Raw genomic sequence first — 20,162 nt, 5'->3', positions numbered from 1 at the left:
GTGAACTGCACCTGAGGGATAAGGAACAAAATGGTGAGCATTGCAAGAACAAGTTCTTGGAACACCTATGACAAATATGTGCTGGGGAGGGAATCCAAAAACCATAGAAGGACCTTGAGGGGTTTGATTCCTATGGACACTACGTAGATATACTTTTCTGTATCCATTATTGTCACTCTGGTCTTACTCTCAGCCTTCTGTCACCCAGAAAACACAGATTGCTTTTATATCCCTTTAGAAACAATAGAAAAGTAGTTATCAGATGGCATACACAAAATACAGATACATGTGGGCTTCTTGTCCCTGCCTTTAAAACAATAAACACTGGGATCATTTGGAGAAAACAGCAGTTACCAGGAAATCAATTAGCCAAGATGACAAAAATCCCTGATAGCATTTAATCTTCCAAGTAAGAATTCTTTATTCTTGGGTCAGACTGATAAATGAGGTGGCATTTAGGCTGACTGATTGGATTCATCCCTTTGTGGTGCCACTGAACATCAGACACACATGATGGAAAGGTTCTTTGGTGTTATTCTGCTTTCTTAGTACAGCATAGCTAGTCACCTTTCTAGAATTTGTATCTGATTTGGAAAATATTTTAGAACAACCCAATAACAACCACGAGATAAAAAAAATTCTACACACTTCACAGTTCCTTCCTATTACATGAATGTGTAAATTGAATTCCCTCTCAAGATGAAAACAAACAAAGGTTGGCTTCCCAAAAATGTTTTCATTGGCTTTGGGGAACTAAAATGCACCAGTCTGGGTGACTAACACTTCCTGTAAAATAAAGATAGATCAACACATAATTAAGTTCTGGCTCAAATGTAATTGTTGTCTTGGAAACAGTTTGGGAGATTAATATGGTTACACTAATGAAACTTTTCATGATTTCCACCAATGATCTCGTTTATTAATTAGGCCAGACCATCTTACTAATTTATGCTACCCATTTTGTAATATTCAAAGGATTAAAAAAAAAAAGTTCCTAAGAGGATACTGAAAAGAAGGAAAAAGGAATAAATCTTAAATTCGCTATTTATCAGCTCTCGTAAAGATTCCAGTTGGATAACCCCTAGGTAGGTTAAAAGCACTTTTTGGTATATTTGTGGGTTTCAAACATCCTTCCTATCTCATTAAGCAGAAAACAGTTGTGTATACAGCATTCTGAATAATTCCTAGCGTCATTTCTCTGAACTCCCTGTTTGGAGGATTTAAAATTGGACGAACCCAAGAGAAACAAGCGAAACCAAAATCCTAAGTAGCCAGTGTTTTCTAGTTCCAGCTTTCAGTAAAGAGGAGTTTCGAAGGAAGTTCTACTCACAGCCTAGCCCTGAGGGCCGTCTGCCTCCTCTGGACTGTTTGGTTGAGACCGAGTGTGAACTCTGGGCGCGAGAGCGCATCGTGGCTCTGAGATCACACCCACTCCGGGTGTGCGTGAGTGAGTGCGCGGTGGCCGCGCGCGTGTGTACGTGTGGGGAGGTGTGCGCCAAAAGGGTGGGGTGAGGGGCGGCGAGGAGGCTCTAGGTGAAGCACCGGGAGCGGGAGAGGGAGGTGGCGCGCTCCGGCCTCTCCCCGAGGGGCCGCGGCAGCTGGCTCGCGCCCCGGCTACCCCTCCCGGTGCGCGCCGCGGCGACGCCACAGGCCCCTTGACTCTGACCACCGCCCTCCGGCCGCTGGGCCCGCAGCGGGAACTGGCCATGGCGCGGGACTGACGGCTGCCTCCCTCCAGACCCTTCTGTCCCGCCTGGGGCTCCCGGGGGCCGCGGCGCCGCCCGGACCTGCATGTGGGGCGGGCGCGCCGGCAACTGGAGCGAGCGGCCCTCGGCGCCCCCGAGGCGGTGCCCCGCCGCGCGGGAGGACGAGAAGGAGGAGGAGGAGGAGCAGCGGGCCGGGCCGGGCTCCCAGCGCGCCGCCGCCCGGGAGCACGGGCTCCCCGGAGGGAGCTCGGGGCGTCCCAGCCCCGGAGGAGGGACCCGGAAGCAGAAGCGGAGCCTCGAGTCGAGCCGAGCCGCTGCCCCCGCTGCCCGCCGGCTCCGGGTGGGGGTCCCGGCGGCTGGATGGGCAGCGGCGGCGCGGGCCGCGGGCGGCGATGGGCGAGGAGCAGAGCACCGTGAGCGGCGACGGCGGGCCCCAGGAGGCGTGGGCCCCTGCTGGCGGCGTCACGGGCCACCCCGAGCCCCCGAGGCCGCGGGGAGACAGCCCCGGGGCTCCAGGGCCCCTCGCCGCCTCCTCCGACCCGAGCGGCTGCAGCTGCGGAAGCGACTCGGGGTGCGGGGACCCGAGCACCCCGGAGCCCGCGAGAAGCCGGGGGACACAGAGCTGGAGGAAGAGTCACGCACCGGGGCGGCCCGCGGGACTGGCCATCCTTGGGCCCCTCAACCCCCAGGCTTTGCAACAGCAGCTGGTGAAGGAGGTGGAGGAAGCAGGGGACCGAAACGAGGGAGAGGATGAACAGCAGGAGGCGCCCCCCGGCGAGGAGCCGGAGCCCAGGACCCGCGGGACCCCGGACGGACTGGTCCTGGACGTACTGGGCCATCGGCGCCCGCCCCCCGCCAAGAGACAAGTCTTCTGCTCCGTGTTCTGCGTGGAGAACGACCTGCCCGAGGTCCCCTCTGCGGAGCGGCTCTCGCTGCCTGCGTCGCCACCTCGGGCTCCGCCGGTGACCAACCCTCCCAGCACGCCCTCCTCCTTCCCCAGCCCCGCGCTGTCGCTCCCATCGGACCCCCTGTCCCCCGACGGTGGCAGCATCGAGCTGGAGTTCTACCTGGCGCCCGAGCCGTTCTCCGTGCCCAGCCTGCTGGGATCTCCACCCTACTCTGGCTTGGGTGGGGTTGGGGATCCCTATGCGCCCCTCATGGTGCTGATGTGCCGGGTGTGCCTGGAAGACAAGCCCATCAAGCCCTTGCCCTGCTGCAAGAAGGCCGTGTGCGAGGAGTGCCTCCGAGTCTACTTGAGCTCCCAGGTAACCTCAGCCCCCCGTCCCTCCTCTGTTCCCCGTTCAGCGTTCCAGATCGCTGGCCAGGAAGTCCGGCTCGCCAGCTCCCTGCTCACAGGAAGAGGTGATGAACACCATTACCCAGGACCTCTACCAGTTTCTCAGTTGTTGTCCTTAGAAAAGTGTGTTTGTCTTCACCGGTTAACTAAACTGGAATTTAACTCTGCGTGAGCTGCAGGCTTTGATTGGCAACCTTAGAAGGAACAGGTACAAGTGAATTGCCCTCTGCTGCTTTCTTTTATTAGGTTGCAGCCAAGTGCTTGCTCAAAGAGGAGGGCAGTAAGAGTACCTCAGAGGCCTGGTATGCCAGAAACTAACAAACAGTGGACGGAAAATAAATGTGTATTGAGTTGATGAAGAGAAGGTTTGCAATGCATGATAACTGAATTTGAAGTTTTGTTCCACCTAAATAGTCCAGAAAAAAAAGTGTTATTAATTTGTTTATTCCTCAGACCTGGTCCACTTTTCAGTTTCTTTTTCCACGGTGAAGTTGAAGTATTTTTTTCTCACTGAAGTTTACGCCAGCAGAGTGCTTATTTCTTTAAGAGGGAACAAAACAGAAAGAGCAAAACAAAGCTAAGCAAAGCTCAGAGGTTTAACAAAACAAGCGCTGGTCAGACTTTTCCTCCCTCAGCTCCTTATTTGAAAGCCTGTTTTTTTCTTTTTTTCTTGGAAAGTTTAAGAGTGCAGTAGACAGACTTTCCTTTGCGGGTGGTGAATGTGTCCTTCCAGCAGTTTTCAGTCTGCTGTGTTTCTGCCAGTGTTTTGCACAATCCGGAATGCCCTTTGATCCCATGTCTGATTGTCCCAGGCCTATTCATCTTTCAAAACCTGAGGCTGTTCAGGTGCCAGCTTTTCTGTGAAGCCTTACCTCCCCCTCCAGGCCACTGCTTGTGTACTTTCAAAATAACTTCTGCGTGTCTTGCATGCACTGAGGTGTTCCTTATGTGTCTGTTTGTCTGGCTGAACTCTATGGGACAATGTTTTATAGCCCCTGTGTCTGGTAGTTTCATGTCGGTATTCCAGTAATAGTGTTTAATTACATTGGCTGAAGGGTTTCACAAGGTGCAGTTCCTCTGTGTATTGTGGCTAATCCATGCTTGTGTCTGGACTGAAAGTGCGTCCTGTGCCCAACGGAAAACGAAAAGGGGAATTTAGACAGAATGGAATGTTACACAAACAGTGGCTTGGCCAAGATGGTTGAGTTTATCCAAACGCCAGTTAAGGGACTATGTCTCTTTCATGCTTTATCCATAAACAGATACTTCAAACAAGAGGAAAGCCCACTGCTCATTGTGGCAGTTCCTATGACATCACTGTCAAACAGATATCAGTGCCATCCGTGTGAAAAGCCCTGTGGTGGGATTCAGACATTCCCAAGGTGTGGGCCCTGCTTCAGGGTAGCCACCTTGTGTGTATACAAGATGTGTGTGTAGGTAAGAACAATACAAGGTAGCATATAATCAGATAGAGAAACAATACTATGTAGCACTTACTCTTAAATGCTGGATACAAATTCAGTGGGTTTAGAAGTTTAGGTGAGGTCATTGTAGGTTGGGGGACTCTGCCTTGCAGTTTGATTTCCTTAAGGTGGCCCTTTCCCCAAAGCAAAAATAATTTTTTTTTTTACCTCCATAAGTTAGTTTTAGGAAGTCAGAGTTTTGATCTCCAGTGGAGGAGGAATGAGTGAGGGGAGGATGGCAAGGTGAGTGAAGTGTCATTGCAATGCACAACCACTAAAACCTCCTCTGGAGTGACATAGTATCTGAAGGTTGTCTGCAGTATTGATGGCGGTGTGTATGTTCCTGACCTTCTTCCAAGTATTTGACAGAACTTCCAATAAAGAAAAATATATTTAAAATAATAAACAACAACAGAAAGATGAGTCACTCAGGCCAGGCATGCTTCTACTTCAGGGCTTTGCATGTGTTATTCCCTGTGCCTGGAATATCCTCCTTGAGGGCCTCCCCTTTGCTTGCTTACGCCTCCCCCTTCTCCCTTTTAGTTCTGTATGCTGATGTCACTGTGTGGCCTTCACTGACCACCCTTCTTAAAGCTGAGCCCCGCGCTCCAGATCTCCTTTCCTGCTCTTTATTTTCTCCACAGTGCTAAAAAACCTCTATATCTTCTACCTACGTAATTAATTTCCATGAAGACAGGAGATTTCACATGACTTCTTCCCTACCATGTGTTTAGCCCCTAGAGTGTTGTCTGACACATAATACATGCTCAACTAATAGTTACCAAGTTTGTGAAGAGCTGAGTGACAAAGAGAGGATGAAATTGCCCCAGAAACCACGGCTAGAAAGTGGTGTCCTGCTTAAGCACTAAATTCTATTCTGAGACTCCTGGTGTTTAAGACAAGAGACAAAGACCTAAAGTAGACAAAAATAATAGGTTTGCTCTAAGTTTGTTATTAAACTTAGAATGAAAGAGCTTTTAAACAAGCTTTTAGCTTATATGAAAATGTTATTTTTTTCACTTGGGTAAAACGAAGCTTGTGTTTGTAATTCTGATCTTTGTTAATTCTAAAGTCTCTTCTACTCAGAGGGTCTGTGTTTCCATGTCACTTGACTTCTCTGTGTCTTAATTTCTTCATCAATGAAATGGAATTACAGACCATGATCTGTAATGACACACCAATTCTAAAGCAGAACAAAATCAAACTGCAGAGTTGTTTTCTTGCCTTACTGAATCAGATCAAAAGGGCATAGTGAGAGCCCTCTTCTTATTTTATAAGGTTTCTTGGGTTTGACAGAAGGAAATCTGTCAGGCTTGAACTTGCAGGGATCTTAAGACCTTCTAAAGTAAAATGACATATTTGAAATAAAAAGTCTTTGGTGATTTTTTTTTCATCATTTTTGAGTCTGTGCCAAATAGTGCATTATTTAACATCATTTAAGAAAATAGATCAGAGTCCCTATTAAGCGTTTTATGCAAACATTAAAAATGCATACTAAATGTGAGTTGGAATATTGCCTAGTTAAATTAATATTCTTCAAAAAGGAGATGCTGAGTTCTTTGAGAGAAAGTATGAAGTTAGAAGCTAGGGATGCAGATTTTTAGATGATGTTTTGTTTGTGCTAGTGCCATGGACTGAATATGTGGCAAAGGCCGATGGGTGTGTCTTCATTATTTCAGTATAGACCTAGCAGATTAGGTGGTGACCTAAATACCTCCATTCTGTGGTTTTAAAATAATAGTTTTATTTTTTTCAAAATGTAATTCTTCTCCCATTATCACAGTGACTGGGGCTGTGGAGAACCCTTCTTAGTGGAAATTCTTACAGGCTGGTAGCTACCATCCAGTTTCCAGTTGCCATGGTGAAGGGTTGTACTGACACTTTATAATCTTTGGCACTACATAGAGGTGGACTTAAAGGTCCTAAGGCACCATGGCAGAGATAGTGGGAATTTAATTGTTTTATATTGCCTGGGTACGTAAATCTTTGGTACCTAAATTTTAGAAGTACATTTCCCAGTGACCTATGCATGCATGCATGTATGACAGCGGCCAAAGCATGCAGCCCCAGGGATGTCTGCAGCCTCGCAGGTCACTGACCATTATGAGTCCTGACCTTCCTGGCTGGTTTGGCCTTTACCACATTTTCCAGGAGGAAAGATTGTTGCCTTCTTTGTTTCATAGAATCATATTGCAGTCATTTCAGAAATCCTCCACAGGTACTTTTTCTTTATGATTTTGGTTTTAGACAGTAAAATCTGTTGGGATGTGAAATATTAATATTTAGCAGTTTACATGAAGGAAGGAGAGAGTTGGGCATGCTCAGGGCTTTCTAAAGGTAACAGCTGTTGCTGTTTTCATCGCCCTGCTTCAAAGTGCTCGCGATTGGCAGATGCATATGAATTGGAATGTACACACCTGTCAGATGAGTATTAATAGAGACAAGCAACACACTTCTTCTACAGTTTGTGAACAAAACAGCTGCTAGCTGGTAATGTCCTAAAATGACTGTCTACTCTAGTTACCCTAGAATCAGTGACCTAGGGGTGAAGGCTTCTCTATCCTATTATTACACTCTGAGTCATCCAGACTTTTATGGGTAAAAGTGTAACCTACTTTTCCCCCTTTACACCTTAAAGCTACCTGCATATTTTTAGAAACTGTCATGTTCAGTATGGAGTTTGCACGCAGCTCCTTCACACAGGTGAATTTACAGATCCTGTCATGCCAGGTGTGATTTTGGTAGTCCTGAAAATGTGAGGAATGAGACTGAACACTGTTAAATCACTCTACCACTTTGAAAAATGAGAATTAAGGCGTATGTAAGTTTATTCTTCTGTGTACAGAATGAGTGTGTGTGTGCGTGTGTTTGGAGTGTGTGTGTGCGTAACATTTGCTCCCACCCCTGCTGACTCATGCACTTTTTTTCCTCTTCTGTCTCTTTTATGATAGCCCTTTTAATAATGTCTTCATTTCTCTTTAATAATTTTTTTCTTTTTTTTCTTACTTTTTCAAAATTTGATTTTGAATGCCACTTGATTTCTACAGAAGAATCAATCCCTTGTCAAGGGCTGATCTCTGGGCCAGCAGGACCTGATCCGGGCTCTGCCTGGGCATCTCCCTTCCCATCTCTTCCAACATCTGGAGATGACAGTGCCACGTGGAAAAACCCTGCGTTGTGGGCCACTGCCTACCAGATCTCAAATAACAAGACTAGTACTGCTTACCTCAGGCGTCAGCTGAAACCTTTAGAGTACTGATTTTTTTTCCCTAGAGTAGAGCTCAACTTTCATACTTGAAGGCTCTTCCTTACTCCTCATGTGAGAGACAGAAAAAGGAGAACATTAGAACTTGAGCTCCTAACTTTTTATTAAGAATTTGTGTTGGGCATGTAGACAAATACTTGAGTGATAATTTCTTATAATTAACTTATTTATTTATTAAGGTACCATTGACCATTTAACAAACCTTTATTGGTTACCTGCATGTCAAGGACCTTGAGATACTCTATAAATGTATTAAGGAGCCACATTACAGCCTGGTTGGCAGTATTTCTTTCAAGCTTTGTCTGGTGGCATAGATGAGCTTTCCTTTAAGTACCCAGTCAGCTGTGGGTCTCTTTTTCTCTTCTGCTTTCTTTCTGGGAGGATTTTATCTAGGCAATTCTGGAACACCAGCTAACCTTTTGGTAGGAATATTACAATTCCTCCTATGGTGTTTATTTCAAAGTAATAAATCTGTTCATTACTTTTTTCTTAATACACATATGTCTCAGAGCTCTTTCTAATTGTTAGAAATAGAATGTTAGTAAATAATTTTCTTCTTTCAAAATATTTATTACCTTTATTTAAAAGAAAACATAATTTTGCTAAGATTGTTTTGGATCGTTCATGATACCATGCCAAATCTTTAAAGTTATGATACTTTAAAAAAATTGTTTTTTTTCAAATTCACTTTATCAGAAGGGTTTTATGTGATAAACTAAATGAACCTTCCCAAGTCAAGTTCTGTCTTAAAATAAAATTTCAGTGTCTAGAGGAAAATAATTTCTAGAATATAACATTCTCTTTCAACTTTATCAGTACCATTTGCCCCATCAATTTTGGGGTAATTATACTTGAATTTTTAAGTTTTCACAAATAATAACCATTTATTGAACATCTATATTCTAATCATTTTTACACATTTTATTATTTAATTTTGATTCCCTTACATAGTAAATACTTATTACATATGAGGCACTGTTAGCAGTGTTGGGGATACAGAGAACTGAAACAGATAAAGCCCCTCACTTCACGGAGTTTATATATTAGGCTGGGGGGTGGGTGATTGATAGTAAAATAAGTAAATTAGTACTTTAGGGGGTAATAAGGGCTATAGAGAAAAAGAAACAAGGTAAGGGTGATAAGAAGTATTGGGGAGGAGGTTTTTCTTTGTATATGTATAGTGTTTTTAGGAGTTGTCAGGGAGGGTTTGTTTCACAAGGTGACTTTCGAGCAGAGATCTTCAATGGCAACAGTGAGAGAGCAAACCATGAGGCTGTCTAAGGGAACAGCAAGTATAAAGTTCCAGAGCCAGGAGCATGCTTGGGGGTGTTCCAGGAATGGTAGCGGGATCCACGTGGCTGGAGCACAATGGATGAGGCGGGAGCGATAAGGAGACAGCAGAAGGAAGGGGAACGCTGATCAGAAAGGGCTTTAAGGCCGTAGAGAATCTGCATTTCCTCTGAGTGAAATGAGAAGGTAGAAGAGGGTTTTGAGCTAATCAGGTACGATTTAAGCTTTAAGAGCGATTACTCTGGCTCTTTTTGGAGAATTATCTATGGGAGTCAAGAATGGAAGTACAAAGATCCATTAGAAGACTATGCCAGTTACTCAGAGGGGAGATGTGATAGTTCAGACCAAGGTGATAGAGGTGAATATGGTTTGAACCTGTTGAATTTTGTATATATCGTGACAATCAGGCTGACAGGGTGCGCTGATGGCTGGGTGTGGGCTGAGAGAAGAAGAGTCCAGGATGACTCAGGCTTTGAGCCCAAGCAATCGGAAGAATGGGTTTGCCATTTAATAAGGTGAGGAATAGTGTAGGAGGACTAGTTTTAAGGAAAATCAGGAGTTCGTGCTAAGTTTGAAAAGCTGTTTAGACATTCACAAAAAGATATCGAATAGGCAGTTGGTGTGTGGCATTCAGCAGAGATCTGAGCAGAAGATGTAAATTTGAATGCTTTTGACAGAAAGATGATAAAGCCATGAGGCCAGATGGGGCGTGATAGCAGACAGCGAAGGAGGGTTGAGGACTGAGTCTGGGCATACCAGTGCTGACACCTACAGAGCCTGGGGCATATGAAAGGACCACCAAGGAGTCTGAAAGGGAATGGGCTGGTTAGGCAAGAAGAAGACCAAGGTAGAGCAGTTACCCAAAGGCCAAAAAAAGTTGATGTTTTAAAAAGGAAAGAGTATTCATTTTTGTCTAATGTTTCTGATAGTTTCAGCAGGATGTGGATTAAAATTGACCATCAGATTTCCCCACAGAGAGGTTATTTGTAACTGTGAACAGTGCTGTTTTCATTGGCACTGGTGGGGTTGGCCTTCTGAGTAGAATGAGTTCAAGAAAACAGGAACAGCTCAATTTCTGTGTTGTAGGTAGTAGAATGTTACATGAGGAAACTCAAGGTTAGAGAGATTAAATAACTTGCCCTAAATCACAGAGCTAGGAAGGCAAAGGTGGGATTTCAGTTCAGGGCCACTTGGCTCTAAAACCCATGGCCTTTTTACAGTCTTGTATTTATTATCTTATTTATAGGTTAAATATGTTTATTTTATTTTTCTTTTGAGTTTATATCTATATTGTACAAAAATCCCAAGTCTTCCAGTCCAAAAAGAAGAACTTAATTACATGTTTTGAGGAAGTGGAAGGCTCTTGCCCAAATTTAGATCCAGAGAAAGATCCCTAAGAAGTCAAGAGGGATTGAGTTTAAAAGAGCTATGGTTTGATCTAATGTTAAGTTTTAACGGCAGCACACTCTCCTGTTTTCTTCCTCACTCCCTTGGCCGTTCCTTTTGTTTCCATTTGATCTCTCTCTTATGTTACCATCTCTTAATGTTGGTGTCGGCATGTTCCTTACTGAACCCTCTCTCTTCTCACATTGGGTATTATTAGTGGGACCATGTCATCCACTCCCATGGTTTCAGGTAACACCTATGTGCTCTTGTCTTCCAAATCTTTATCTCTAACCGAGATCACTCTTCTCACCTCTGGTACCATATAGTTGTCCCTCCCCTCGACATGCCCACCCGCAGGTTCCACCACAGCCACCTTACACTTCTCAAAATTAAATCTCCCTTTCCTCCTCTTCCTTCCCATACCCTTCAAGTGTTGCTCTCCCTTTGGGGTTCCCTGTTTCCATCAGTTATACCCAAGCTGGAAACTTGGGAGTCATCATGGAGTTCTTCCTCTTCCTACCTCCCACCTCTAATTAATCACCAATTTTTTTTTTCAATTCTACCTCCTAAAATTATTTCTATATTCTCCTCTACTTTTCTCCATTTCTGCTGGCATTACCCTTGCTTAAGTCTCCACTATTTCCTGGATTATAACCATGGTTTCCTACTTGGCGCTAGTGCTCCAGTCTTGACCATTTCCAACCTATTCTTCACACTACAGCCAGAGTTGCTTTATAAGATGCAAGACTGATCTTGGCACTCCCCTCGTTTGCCTTTCAGTGTCTGCCTCTTGCTTTTAGATTAGAATCTAAACATGGTTTACATGTGCCTGAGTGAGCTGAATCCCGTTTACCACTCTTAACTTTGTTTCTTATCAAGTGCCCACCCTAAGGCTATAGCCATATTTAACTTCTTTTTATTCATTGAACACTCTGTGACTCTCTTAATGAAGAGCCTTCAGTTGAGTGACATGAGATTCTGTCTTAGGGAGATCTACTTTCGTTTCTTTACTCCCCTGCCTCTGTTTGCTTCTTTCACACTCACTCATTCTTCTCTCAGCTTAGACATTTCTTCCTTTGAGATTTCTGCTTGACCCCCTAGGTCTGAATTAAGCATCCTTCCTATATTCTTTGACAACCTTTTGACTCACTATGAGATTCTTCTTATATCACTATTTTTAAACTGCCTCATGTATGTTCCCACTAAACTGTAAAGTTTGATGCGTGTAGAGCCCTTATTCATTTTTTTTTTCCTGATTTATTTCTTAGCCCTTGGCATGTTGCAGGCATGAAATGAATACTTGTGTAGTGGACTTATATAGTTATTCTATAAATAATAAATCAGAGGCTAGTGTTGTCAATATAAAGCATCCGAATAGATAGCTAGGATGGTGTTTAAAGTGAAAATCTCAACATTTTGTTATCTTACTTAAAAACCTGCAAGACTTTCCCATTTCTGTACAGAAAGATTCCAGTTCATAACACAGCCGATGAGGTTGGCCTCTGCTCCTCTCGGTTGTCTCTTCTCTGTCACTCCAGCTTGCTACTCTCCAGGCGTAGTGTCCTTCCCTCTGTTCATTTCTCCTCATCCTTCAGATCTCAGCCTTCCTTTGGGCTCCAGACTGAACCAGTCCTGCTGTTAATGCTTTTAGAGTCCTTTTTACTCTGCAGCCATTGTATTTGTGTCCCCTTTTGTAATTATATGTTTGTGTGATGATATGATGTTTGATTAATTATCTCCCCCTTGCCAGCATTATTTGAGCTGCTTTTATAAACTGGCACTTAGCACAGAGCCTAAAATAGAGTAGGTGCTCAATAAATGTTTGTTAAAAAGACCGAGTGAATGATTGAGAGTAAACTATAGTGTATTTAGGTTGGTAGAAACACTAAGGTAGATTTTTGAACCTGAATTTTTGATGTCTTACTTTGCAATATATTTACATTTTTCATGCAGTGGGATGCTGTGTCCTGAGTCTGTCCTGGCGTCCCATCTATCCCTGAGATGCTTCTTTAACTACAAAACCCATCTGGTTACTACGCCTTCTGCTTAACAGATTCCTCCAGAACCTAGGGACTTGAGACAACCATTTTATTTTGGTCATGACATGTGGGTCAGGAATTTGGGAAGGGCTCAGCTGGTCAGTTCACACTTGGGCCTCTCATGCGGCCGTCGTCAGATGTGAGCTCGCTCACTTGGCTGGCAGCTGATGTGGTTGTTGTCAGGATGCTCAGCTGTGGCTGCCTGCAGACGTGCTGACACGTGGCCTTGACAGCATCGCATGGCAATCTCAGGGCAGCGGGCTTCTTACATGGAGGCTGGCTTCCCCAGGGCAAGTTCTCGAGGGAGCCAGGAAGAGGCTGCATGATCTCTTCTGCCTAAACTTTGGAAGTCACTCAGCATCACTTGGGCAAAGAGTCACAATCTGCCTAGATTCAAGGTGAAGAGACTTAGACCCCAACTTTTTTTGTGAACATATAAAAGGATTGGGGGTCGTATTTTTAAACCACTACACTACCTCAAATAAAAATCAAGAATGTTATGAATTTAGGTAGTAAAGCTTTTGACCTGAACTTCAACATTTTTAATATTTCATGTCTTGTCAACCATTTAATTGCGTATTTCCTATTCATATTATTATATTGATTAATATACTTTGCTGTTGTGGGAGGTTTTTTGGTGCTTTATCCTTGAATAATTTAGTAATAAAGCTTCACTTAGTTTTAAGCAAAGCTTACATAAAAGCTATCTCCATTTAAAATTAAATATTTTACATAATTTCATTGTAACTGAAATATCTTGAGATCAGGGGCAGCTTTTAATTATTCTGATTATTGACACCACTTAAAATTATTCTATGTCATGTAATTTCATTTCCATTATGTCAAAACTTCAGCTTCAGTAGTGGTTAAAATAATATTTGGGAAACTTGAATAGTTTTCTGAATAAAAAGACTTGATGTAACAGTTTTGTAATCGGGGGATATTCTATACAGAAATTACATTATACCTAATGACATCTTAGAATTAATGACCCTAGCTAATATTTGTTAAATTGGTCCACTGTTGGATTTTTATGGTTTATGATATTCTGCTTTGGGTGACTTTATCATTTGATTAGTGTCCTCTCAAATAGGTAACCGCTTGGGTTTCCAGAGCGTATATGTTATGCTCAGAAATCTCTTCCTGGTTCAGGATCCGTGCACCCTGAAACAGAAGGGGTGTATTGCTTTTATGATGTGCCTTTTCTTAGTCCCCAGCTCAGGTAACTAAATTCTGTGCTTATTCATTCACGTAAATGACTAATCCCTTTTTAAATCTTCCTAAACCATTTGCCTCAATAATATTCTCTACTGTAAGGTTCAGAGGCTAATTGTAGGCTATCTAGCAAATTACTTCCCTTTTGTGGTGTTGATTCTTGCCTTATTTCCTCACATGATTATTGGCCATACACAGTGTTCCTGAGGCTCTGAGATGCCAGCGGCAAGTTAAATCACCACAGCTTTTGCCCCTGGTTGCTTAACTTAAAACAACAGGTAAAATAAGACAGTTGGTCATCGTGTTTCACTAGTGTTTTGTTTCCTTTGATAATGCCATTTCCCCTAATGTTTACAGTTTAGTTATTAGTTTGTGTCTAGGTAGAGCTGTTGGATCAAATCAGAAATGACTTTGAGATGGCCGGATCTTGCTGCGCCATTTTTGTATGAACGTGAGACCTTGGTGGGGAAGGTGAAATTCTTTCATTAGTTCTATAGAGAGTAGGGGGTTTTTATTCTTACAGAGGTGCCCTTGGTGGCAAGTGACAGGTCCAATCCCAAGAGTTCTAGTTCAATCCTGCTTGTAACTAGTCTCACCATTAACGTCAGTGTTTTTTTTTTTTTTTTCCTTAAATTACCATTTTTCCTTCTCAAGGTTGTTTGTTTGCAAAAGAAACACTTCAAAATGAATAGGCTCCTAAAAACAAATACGCTTTGTGGCCAGTGTGTTGGTGCTTTATGTGGCAACTGTGTGTGTGTGTGTGAAAGTCTCAAGGTTATTTATTTGTGTGTCACAAGAAGATTATTTGCTGATCTTGTTTTGTATAAATCTAAGTATAGTCATTTCCAGGTAAATTCATATATTTCAGGTTTAGTTGGAATCAACCAAAAATAGATATCCCTTGGGTGTGGCTTTTTTGTTGTTGTTCTTAGTTTTTAATATGTCACTTTGTGAGGCACTGAGACTTCACCCTTAAGATAAAGGGAGAGCTTAGAGGAATGCTTGAAAAGAAAACATTTGAAACAATAGTAATTCTTTTCCCAAAAATTTGCTGCTGCTGCTTTTTGGGGTTTTTTTTTGTTTTTTGTTTTTTGTTTTTTAGTTTTTAGGACTTCTGAAAAATACTGTTTGTTCAGATATGACTTTTCTCTTTAAAATCACTACAAACTTACAAAATTTGGAAGCAGAATTTTCAATCATGCTTAAAAATTACCCAAATAAATTGCTTCAGAGAGTTTTTGACCCCATTTGTTTAAAAAATAGCACTTTATGATTAGCTGCAAGAATAGCTGACATTGGGGAAGATGTACTTCTACTAGCTGAATTTCATCAACAATTTTTGAATACTTGGTTGGTGAGACATAAAAATAAGTTTAATGATTTAGTAAGCACAGGCAACAAGGTATCTTTTTGCAGCTCTGTCTGTGTGGGTGCTTTTTCAGTATATACAGTCATTAAAACCATGTATCAAAATAAATTGAATATAGACGTCAGAGGCCCAGTGTCACTAAATGCTGAACGAAGATTTTTAAAAAGAAGGAAGCTGGTTCTAAAACATTGCTATAATGTTATTAGTGATGGTAAGATGTTTTTGTATCATTAACTAATAAAATTAAGATGTTAAAAAAAATCACAGAAATTTTGGATTCTTTTGGTTTGTTATAATCTACACAGATCTGATAAAACCCTGTTGGTTTGCTCAGGGTGCTGTTGCGGCCAAGGTCAAGCTGGCAGTCTCATCACAGGCTGGCTAACGACACGCTGATCTGGGGCCATAAACTACCCTAACCCTACACAGTCATATTACAGCGTGTCTGCTTCTGACCATAAAACTGTAGCTACGACAAGATGGAAGAATTACTAGTAACCTCATCACCACTTCCGGAAAAACAAATTGAAGCACAGGTTCTGATAGATAATTAGTGAGTTGCAGAGGTTTTTGCAAAGAGAAATCTTTTCCACTGGTCAAGACTTTTCTTTCTCTGTAGTCACACTGTAGAATATCCATTCTCTAGTACTCAGCTGGCTTAAGGGAATCAAAGCACAGGGGGAGCTAAGATCATTCTTATTCTATTAAAAACATTTACTGAGCATGGAATTTGTCTAGTACTATGCTGATCACTATGTGAAGAGACAGTATAGTCCATGATCCATCCTCTTAGCAAGTTTTGAAATTGAATAGGTGAAAAGTAAGCTCTCCAGGCAAAGATTAGGGAAATGTTATAACTGCTGAATTGTTGACTTAAGTGGATCTCAGAAGAAGAAGCTGTGTTTATGGGAGTAGAAAAAACTGGAACTTGGCTATTGTCTGAGTGGTTGTTGATGCACACACAGGGAGAGCAGGAGAAGGGTGGTAGGGTGGGGCATCTCTCCAAGTGAGGTGGAGTGAGCCGGTACACACATGCACTCAAAAATACATCAGTGGAAATAAGGAGGGAGAGTGCGCAGATGACCCAGGCTAGAGAGAAGGGGCTCAGGACAGTGTGACCAATACAGGTGGAGAGGTGGGAGCTGAATGGTGAGCAGCTGGAGGCTGTGGAACAGAGGCCTGGGCACAGAGCAGAGCATCACAGGCAGCGGGACCAAGAGTCTGTCTACAAAGCCAGGACCACAGGTGTGCTGTGCTTAGGAACAGGGAGCAGAGGCAGCCTGGCTGGAGGTGGCTCCCGGAGGTGGGTGTGGGCCAGAACACGCAGAGCCGGCTTGCCCTCTGTGGAGCTGATCTCTGTTCCAACTATGATAAGGAGTCATTGGATGGTTTAGTAGAGCTGTAAATGAAAATTAATGCTTTGGAAAGAGTCTGGCTTCGGTGTGGAGAATAAACTGTGTTTGAGGAGCAGGGTGGCAGGAAGAGAAGTGGGGACGTGGGCTGGGGGCAGCTGCGATGTCCAGGGCAGAGGTCTATGGTCTGCGTTGGCTTGGAGGTGGTTCTGTCTCCTGTCCTGTCACTTACTGGGCTTTTGGTGTTAAAAGGTGTAGAGGGCTTTGCCTTGTGTCCAGCCAGTCCTTGCAGCTTTTACTGTTCAGAGGTCCCTGTTGTGTAGCTCCGTGGACCAGCTGCCATCTTTATTTTTCACGCAGCGTAGGATTAACCTCTGTCCGACATGATTCCCTCTGGCACTTTGCCTGTCTGCAATGGGTTTGTTGGTTTGATTTTAATTGTTTGGTTCCAGAGAGACTGTGTAGAAATTCACTGACAGAAAAATATAAAGACATCTTTTGAATAGGTGTCCATAGTTGTTATTTTATTGATTGTCAGAATCACTTTATCAGAGAAGTTGAGCCTATCCTCTGCTACCTAGTTTTTTGCAATTTGCTGTTTTCAGTCTTTCGTCATTTTACTCTCAACCGTTTGCTTGCATCATTACTTAAAACAAATAGGAATTCCCACTCTCCCCTTCTCACAGATGACAAGGGACTTACTGGTCTACAAGTTCTGAGAGGAAGTTAGAACTTCTTTGTAATCTGTTGAGTTTTTGTCCTTACATTTTTCAGTTGTTTTGAGGGGCTGTCCTTTGCCTCCTCAATTAATATCTATCTAATTACACATATTCACCTCTTTCTTCTAATTCTTGTTTTTGTAACAGTGTTCTCTTTTGGGGTCAGTTCCACTTCCTCTGCCTTTAATGGGAAAGGCCCTGGGGTCATGGTGTAACTGTACAACGGCTGTTTTGTTTTGATGGTGACTGTCCTTTGTTTTAGTAAGGATACACTGATAAAGTAATTACTTAAACAAAGATTTGCTTCATTGATTTTATGCTGTGTAACTGAGTTCCCCCTCCCTCCTATATGAACTTCCATTTTATTTCAAAGTCCTGAAGTGTTTCTTCTAATTACATCTACTATTCGTCATAAAACCAGTAATATTTCAGTTGGAGGTAATAAAATATCGATGTGATTTTTTTTAATATTTAAGAGAAAACCTCAAGTAGATTTGTTCCACGTGTAGACTGTGTACATTTTAGAAGATTATACACCTAATACATTTGTACCATGACAGGTTTTTCAGTTCTCTTGCCATGTAACACTTACACTGGATAAAAGTAATTTAAGGACCAGTAGCACTTAACTACATTTAAAATATTTCCAGATCAGGTAGTGTGAGCAATCACAGATACCAGGTAGCATCTAGAAGTACTTTAATCTTTGTAAAACAATTTGAGAAAAATTTAAGTAGTTAGAAAAAATGGACTTTATATTTTATGTTTAGAACACCCATTAAGCTTGTAATATCTCATTTCAATTCCTGGCAAAGAATTTAGCTCTTTTTTCCTCTGTATTAATCTTCTTGTCAAGAACAACTCATTTCAGAGTGAATTCATTGTTTTTTTCTATAAGTATGAATGGGATTTAATTTTGGATCTCAACACTTTAACATTTTTTGTTAGAAATACCTCTTTTATTGAAAAATAAAAGCTAATTCATATAGTGATACAAGATATGTTTTCAGTGTTTTTCTCACTTTATAGATGCTTTGAGTTTCCTATAGCAAAAATGTGGTTGATGCCTCAAAAATTCCATAGTCTAAATTCCATCCCCAACCACCAAAAAAAGTATTCCTGCATTGTATTTTGTATAAATAACACATTTTACATAATAATTATAGCCATTGTCATCTTGTAGACTATTCATCGTTAATAATCTGTTTACATAAAATTCTATGGTGGATTCTACCTGAAAACAAATTTTAAAATTGTTTTACCTACCTACCTACTCTCTCAAGGCTTTAAAAATTTCTATATGATATGCAAACACTTGTTTACCAGATCACCTGTCTACACCATTGATAAATTTGTAAAAAAAAAAAATCAAAAGTTGATGACTTTATAGTCTGTGAAAGTTATTTACTCAGTTCCTGGTGAGAAGAATGAAAATGGGCTCTTATTACTTGCATGTTTTCTTTGAATAAGACTGAAGAACTGTGAAGGGAAGTCATTCATCTTTCCTTGGCTAGCAGGTTTGTTGTTGGGTGGGAAAAGGGAAGACACAGATATAACTGTCAGAGTGGAAGGGACACTCTGCAGGCTCCTTAGTTTGTTTTAAAGGAAAAGAAAGCCTTTCTATGTATTTCCTGTTCAACATCAACAACTGCCTTCCCAAATAGGGGTTCTTAACTTGGTGGTCTTGTTAGTTCATTGGTTGTCTTCAGAAGGGTTATAAATGCCTTGAAATCTTCTGCAAAATCCATTGTCTCTTGTGAGTAGGTCATTTACTGAGTTTTCAGAACATTACCCAAAAAAGGTTTAGAGCCACGACCTTTGAAAGGTTTTCATGTCTTAGGAACTAAAGACAATCAAATTTTGGTGTTGGTTTTCATGATAACCAAGATATGGGCTAGAACTTTGAATATTCAGTCTATTTAGTGGACAGAGGAAGTCACAACAGTTAGAAGATTCAGGTAGTGGATGGAATATGGCAAGGAAAAGTGTAAATTTAGAGCAGGAGTGGCAGTTCAGTGGATTTATGTTGTAACCTCGAACAACTGAAAAGAACCTTAGAGGTCATCTAATTTGGGGGTATCAAAGCTACTTTCTTTCCAGTCATACATTTAGGTGGACAGAGATGACCAGTAAGAAATACTAACACTAATATGGGTCATTCTATTCCTTAACCTATGGTAGCCTTTGCTTTTGTAAAGGGAGGGAGGGTGCATAATAGTGACCTTTCACCCCTAGGAAAATAATTAATTAATTTCCTTCAGTGCTTTGTGGACCTATTTCAAATGTAGTGCTTCCATACTGGACCAGTAATAAGAGGTTTGGAGTTAGAACATTTAAATTTCGATCTTTGCCATGTAATAATCCTTTGACTATACGTGAAACCTCTACACGTGGTAAAGTGCTTATATTATGAAGTTAGTATGAGCTTGTTAAATACAGGTGGACTTGGAGAATACAAAAATAAGAGTAAGAGAAAGGATATTGTAGTCCCGTTTCCATCATTAGTAATAATTTTAAAAATCCTAAATAAAATGCCAGCAAATAAAATCCAGCAAATGGTTTTTAAAAAACCAGTTACATCATGATCAAGGACAGTTTATCTCAGGAATGCAAAATGCTTTATTTAACACTGAGAAATCTATTTCACATTATTTATCATATTAATAGATTGAAATAGAGAAACCAAATAATAATTTCAATAGATGAAGAAAAAGCATTCTTTAAAATTAAAAGTAAGAATTTCATTAGGCCTTTAAGGATGTATCAAAAACTTACAGTAAATATCAAACTCAGTGGTGAAACCTTAGAAGTATTTCCACTAAGTTATAAAAGAGACACTGATTCTTGCTGTCACTGTTACTGTTTATCTTTACTGTGTAGTGCTTAGCCAATATAATATAAAAAAGACAGACATTTAGTTTGAAAAGGAAGAGAGAAAATGGCCATTATTTTTAGAGGATAAGATTACTTACATGGAATATCCAGGAGAATCTAGAGATGAACTATCAGAAACAACAAGAAGGTTATTTTTGCTGGATATAGGAGTAGCCCGCAGAAGTCT

At 41.6% G+C, this 20,162-nt stretch overlaps 1 protein-coding gene across 2 annotated transcripts in view; it reads left to right on the top strand.

The window, feature by feature from the left end:
* The first annotated feature begins 1,955 nt into the window (after nt 1-1,955).
* Nucleotides 1,956-20,162, top strand: part of RNF217 (ring finger protein 217) — a 117,485-nt gene continuing 99,278 nt past the window's right edge. For both annotated transcript variants that reach the window (XR_012508634.1, XM_010965507.3), the window contains exon 1: nt 1,956-2,971. Coding sequence is in view for 1 of the 2 variants with exons in the window: in XM_010965507.3 (XP_010963809.3) it covers nt 2,099-2,971 (873 nt within the window). In the remaining variant the exon portion in view is untranslated. The remainder of the gene's footprint in view (nt 2,972-20,162) is intronic.

This window comes from Camelus bactrianus, chromosome 8, assembly GCF_048773025.1.
Source record: "Camelus bactrianus isolate YW-2024 breed Bactrian camel chromosome 8, ASM4877302v1, whole genome shotgun sequence".
NCBI classification, from domain to species: Eukaryota; Metazoa; Chordata; class Mammalia; order Artiodactyla; family Camelidae; genus Camelus; species Camelus bactrianus.
Note: the sequence above shows the minus strand (reverse complement) of the source record. Positions and strands in the feature narration are given on the sequence as shown.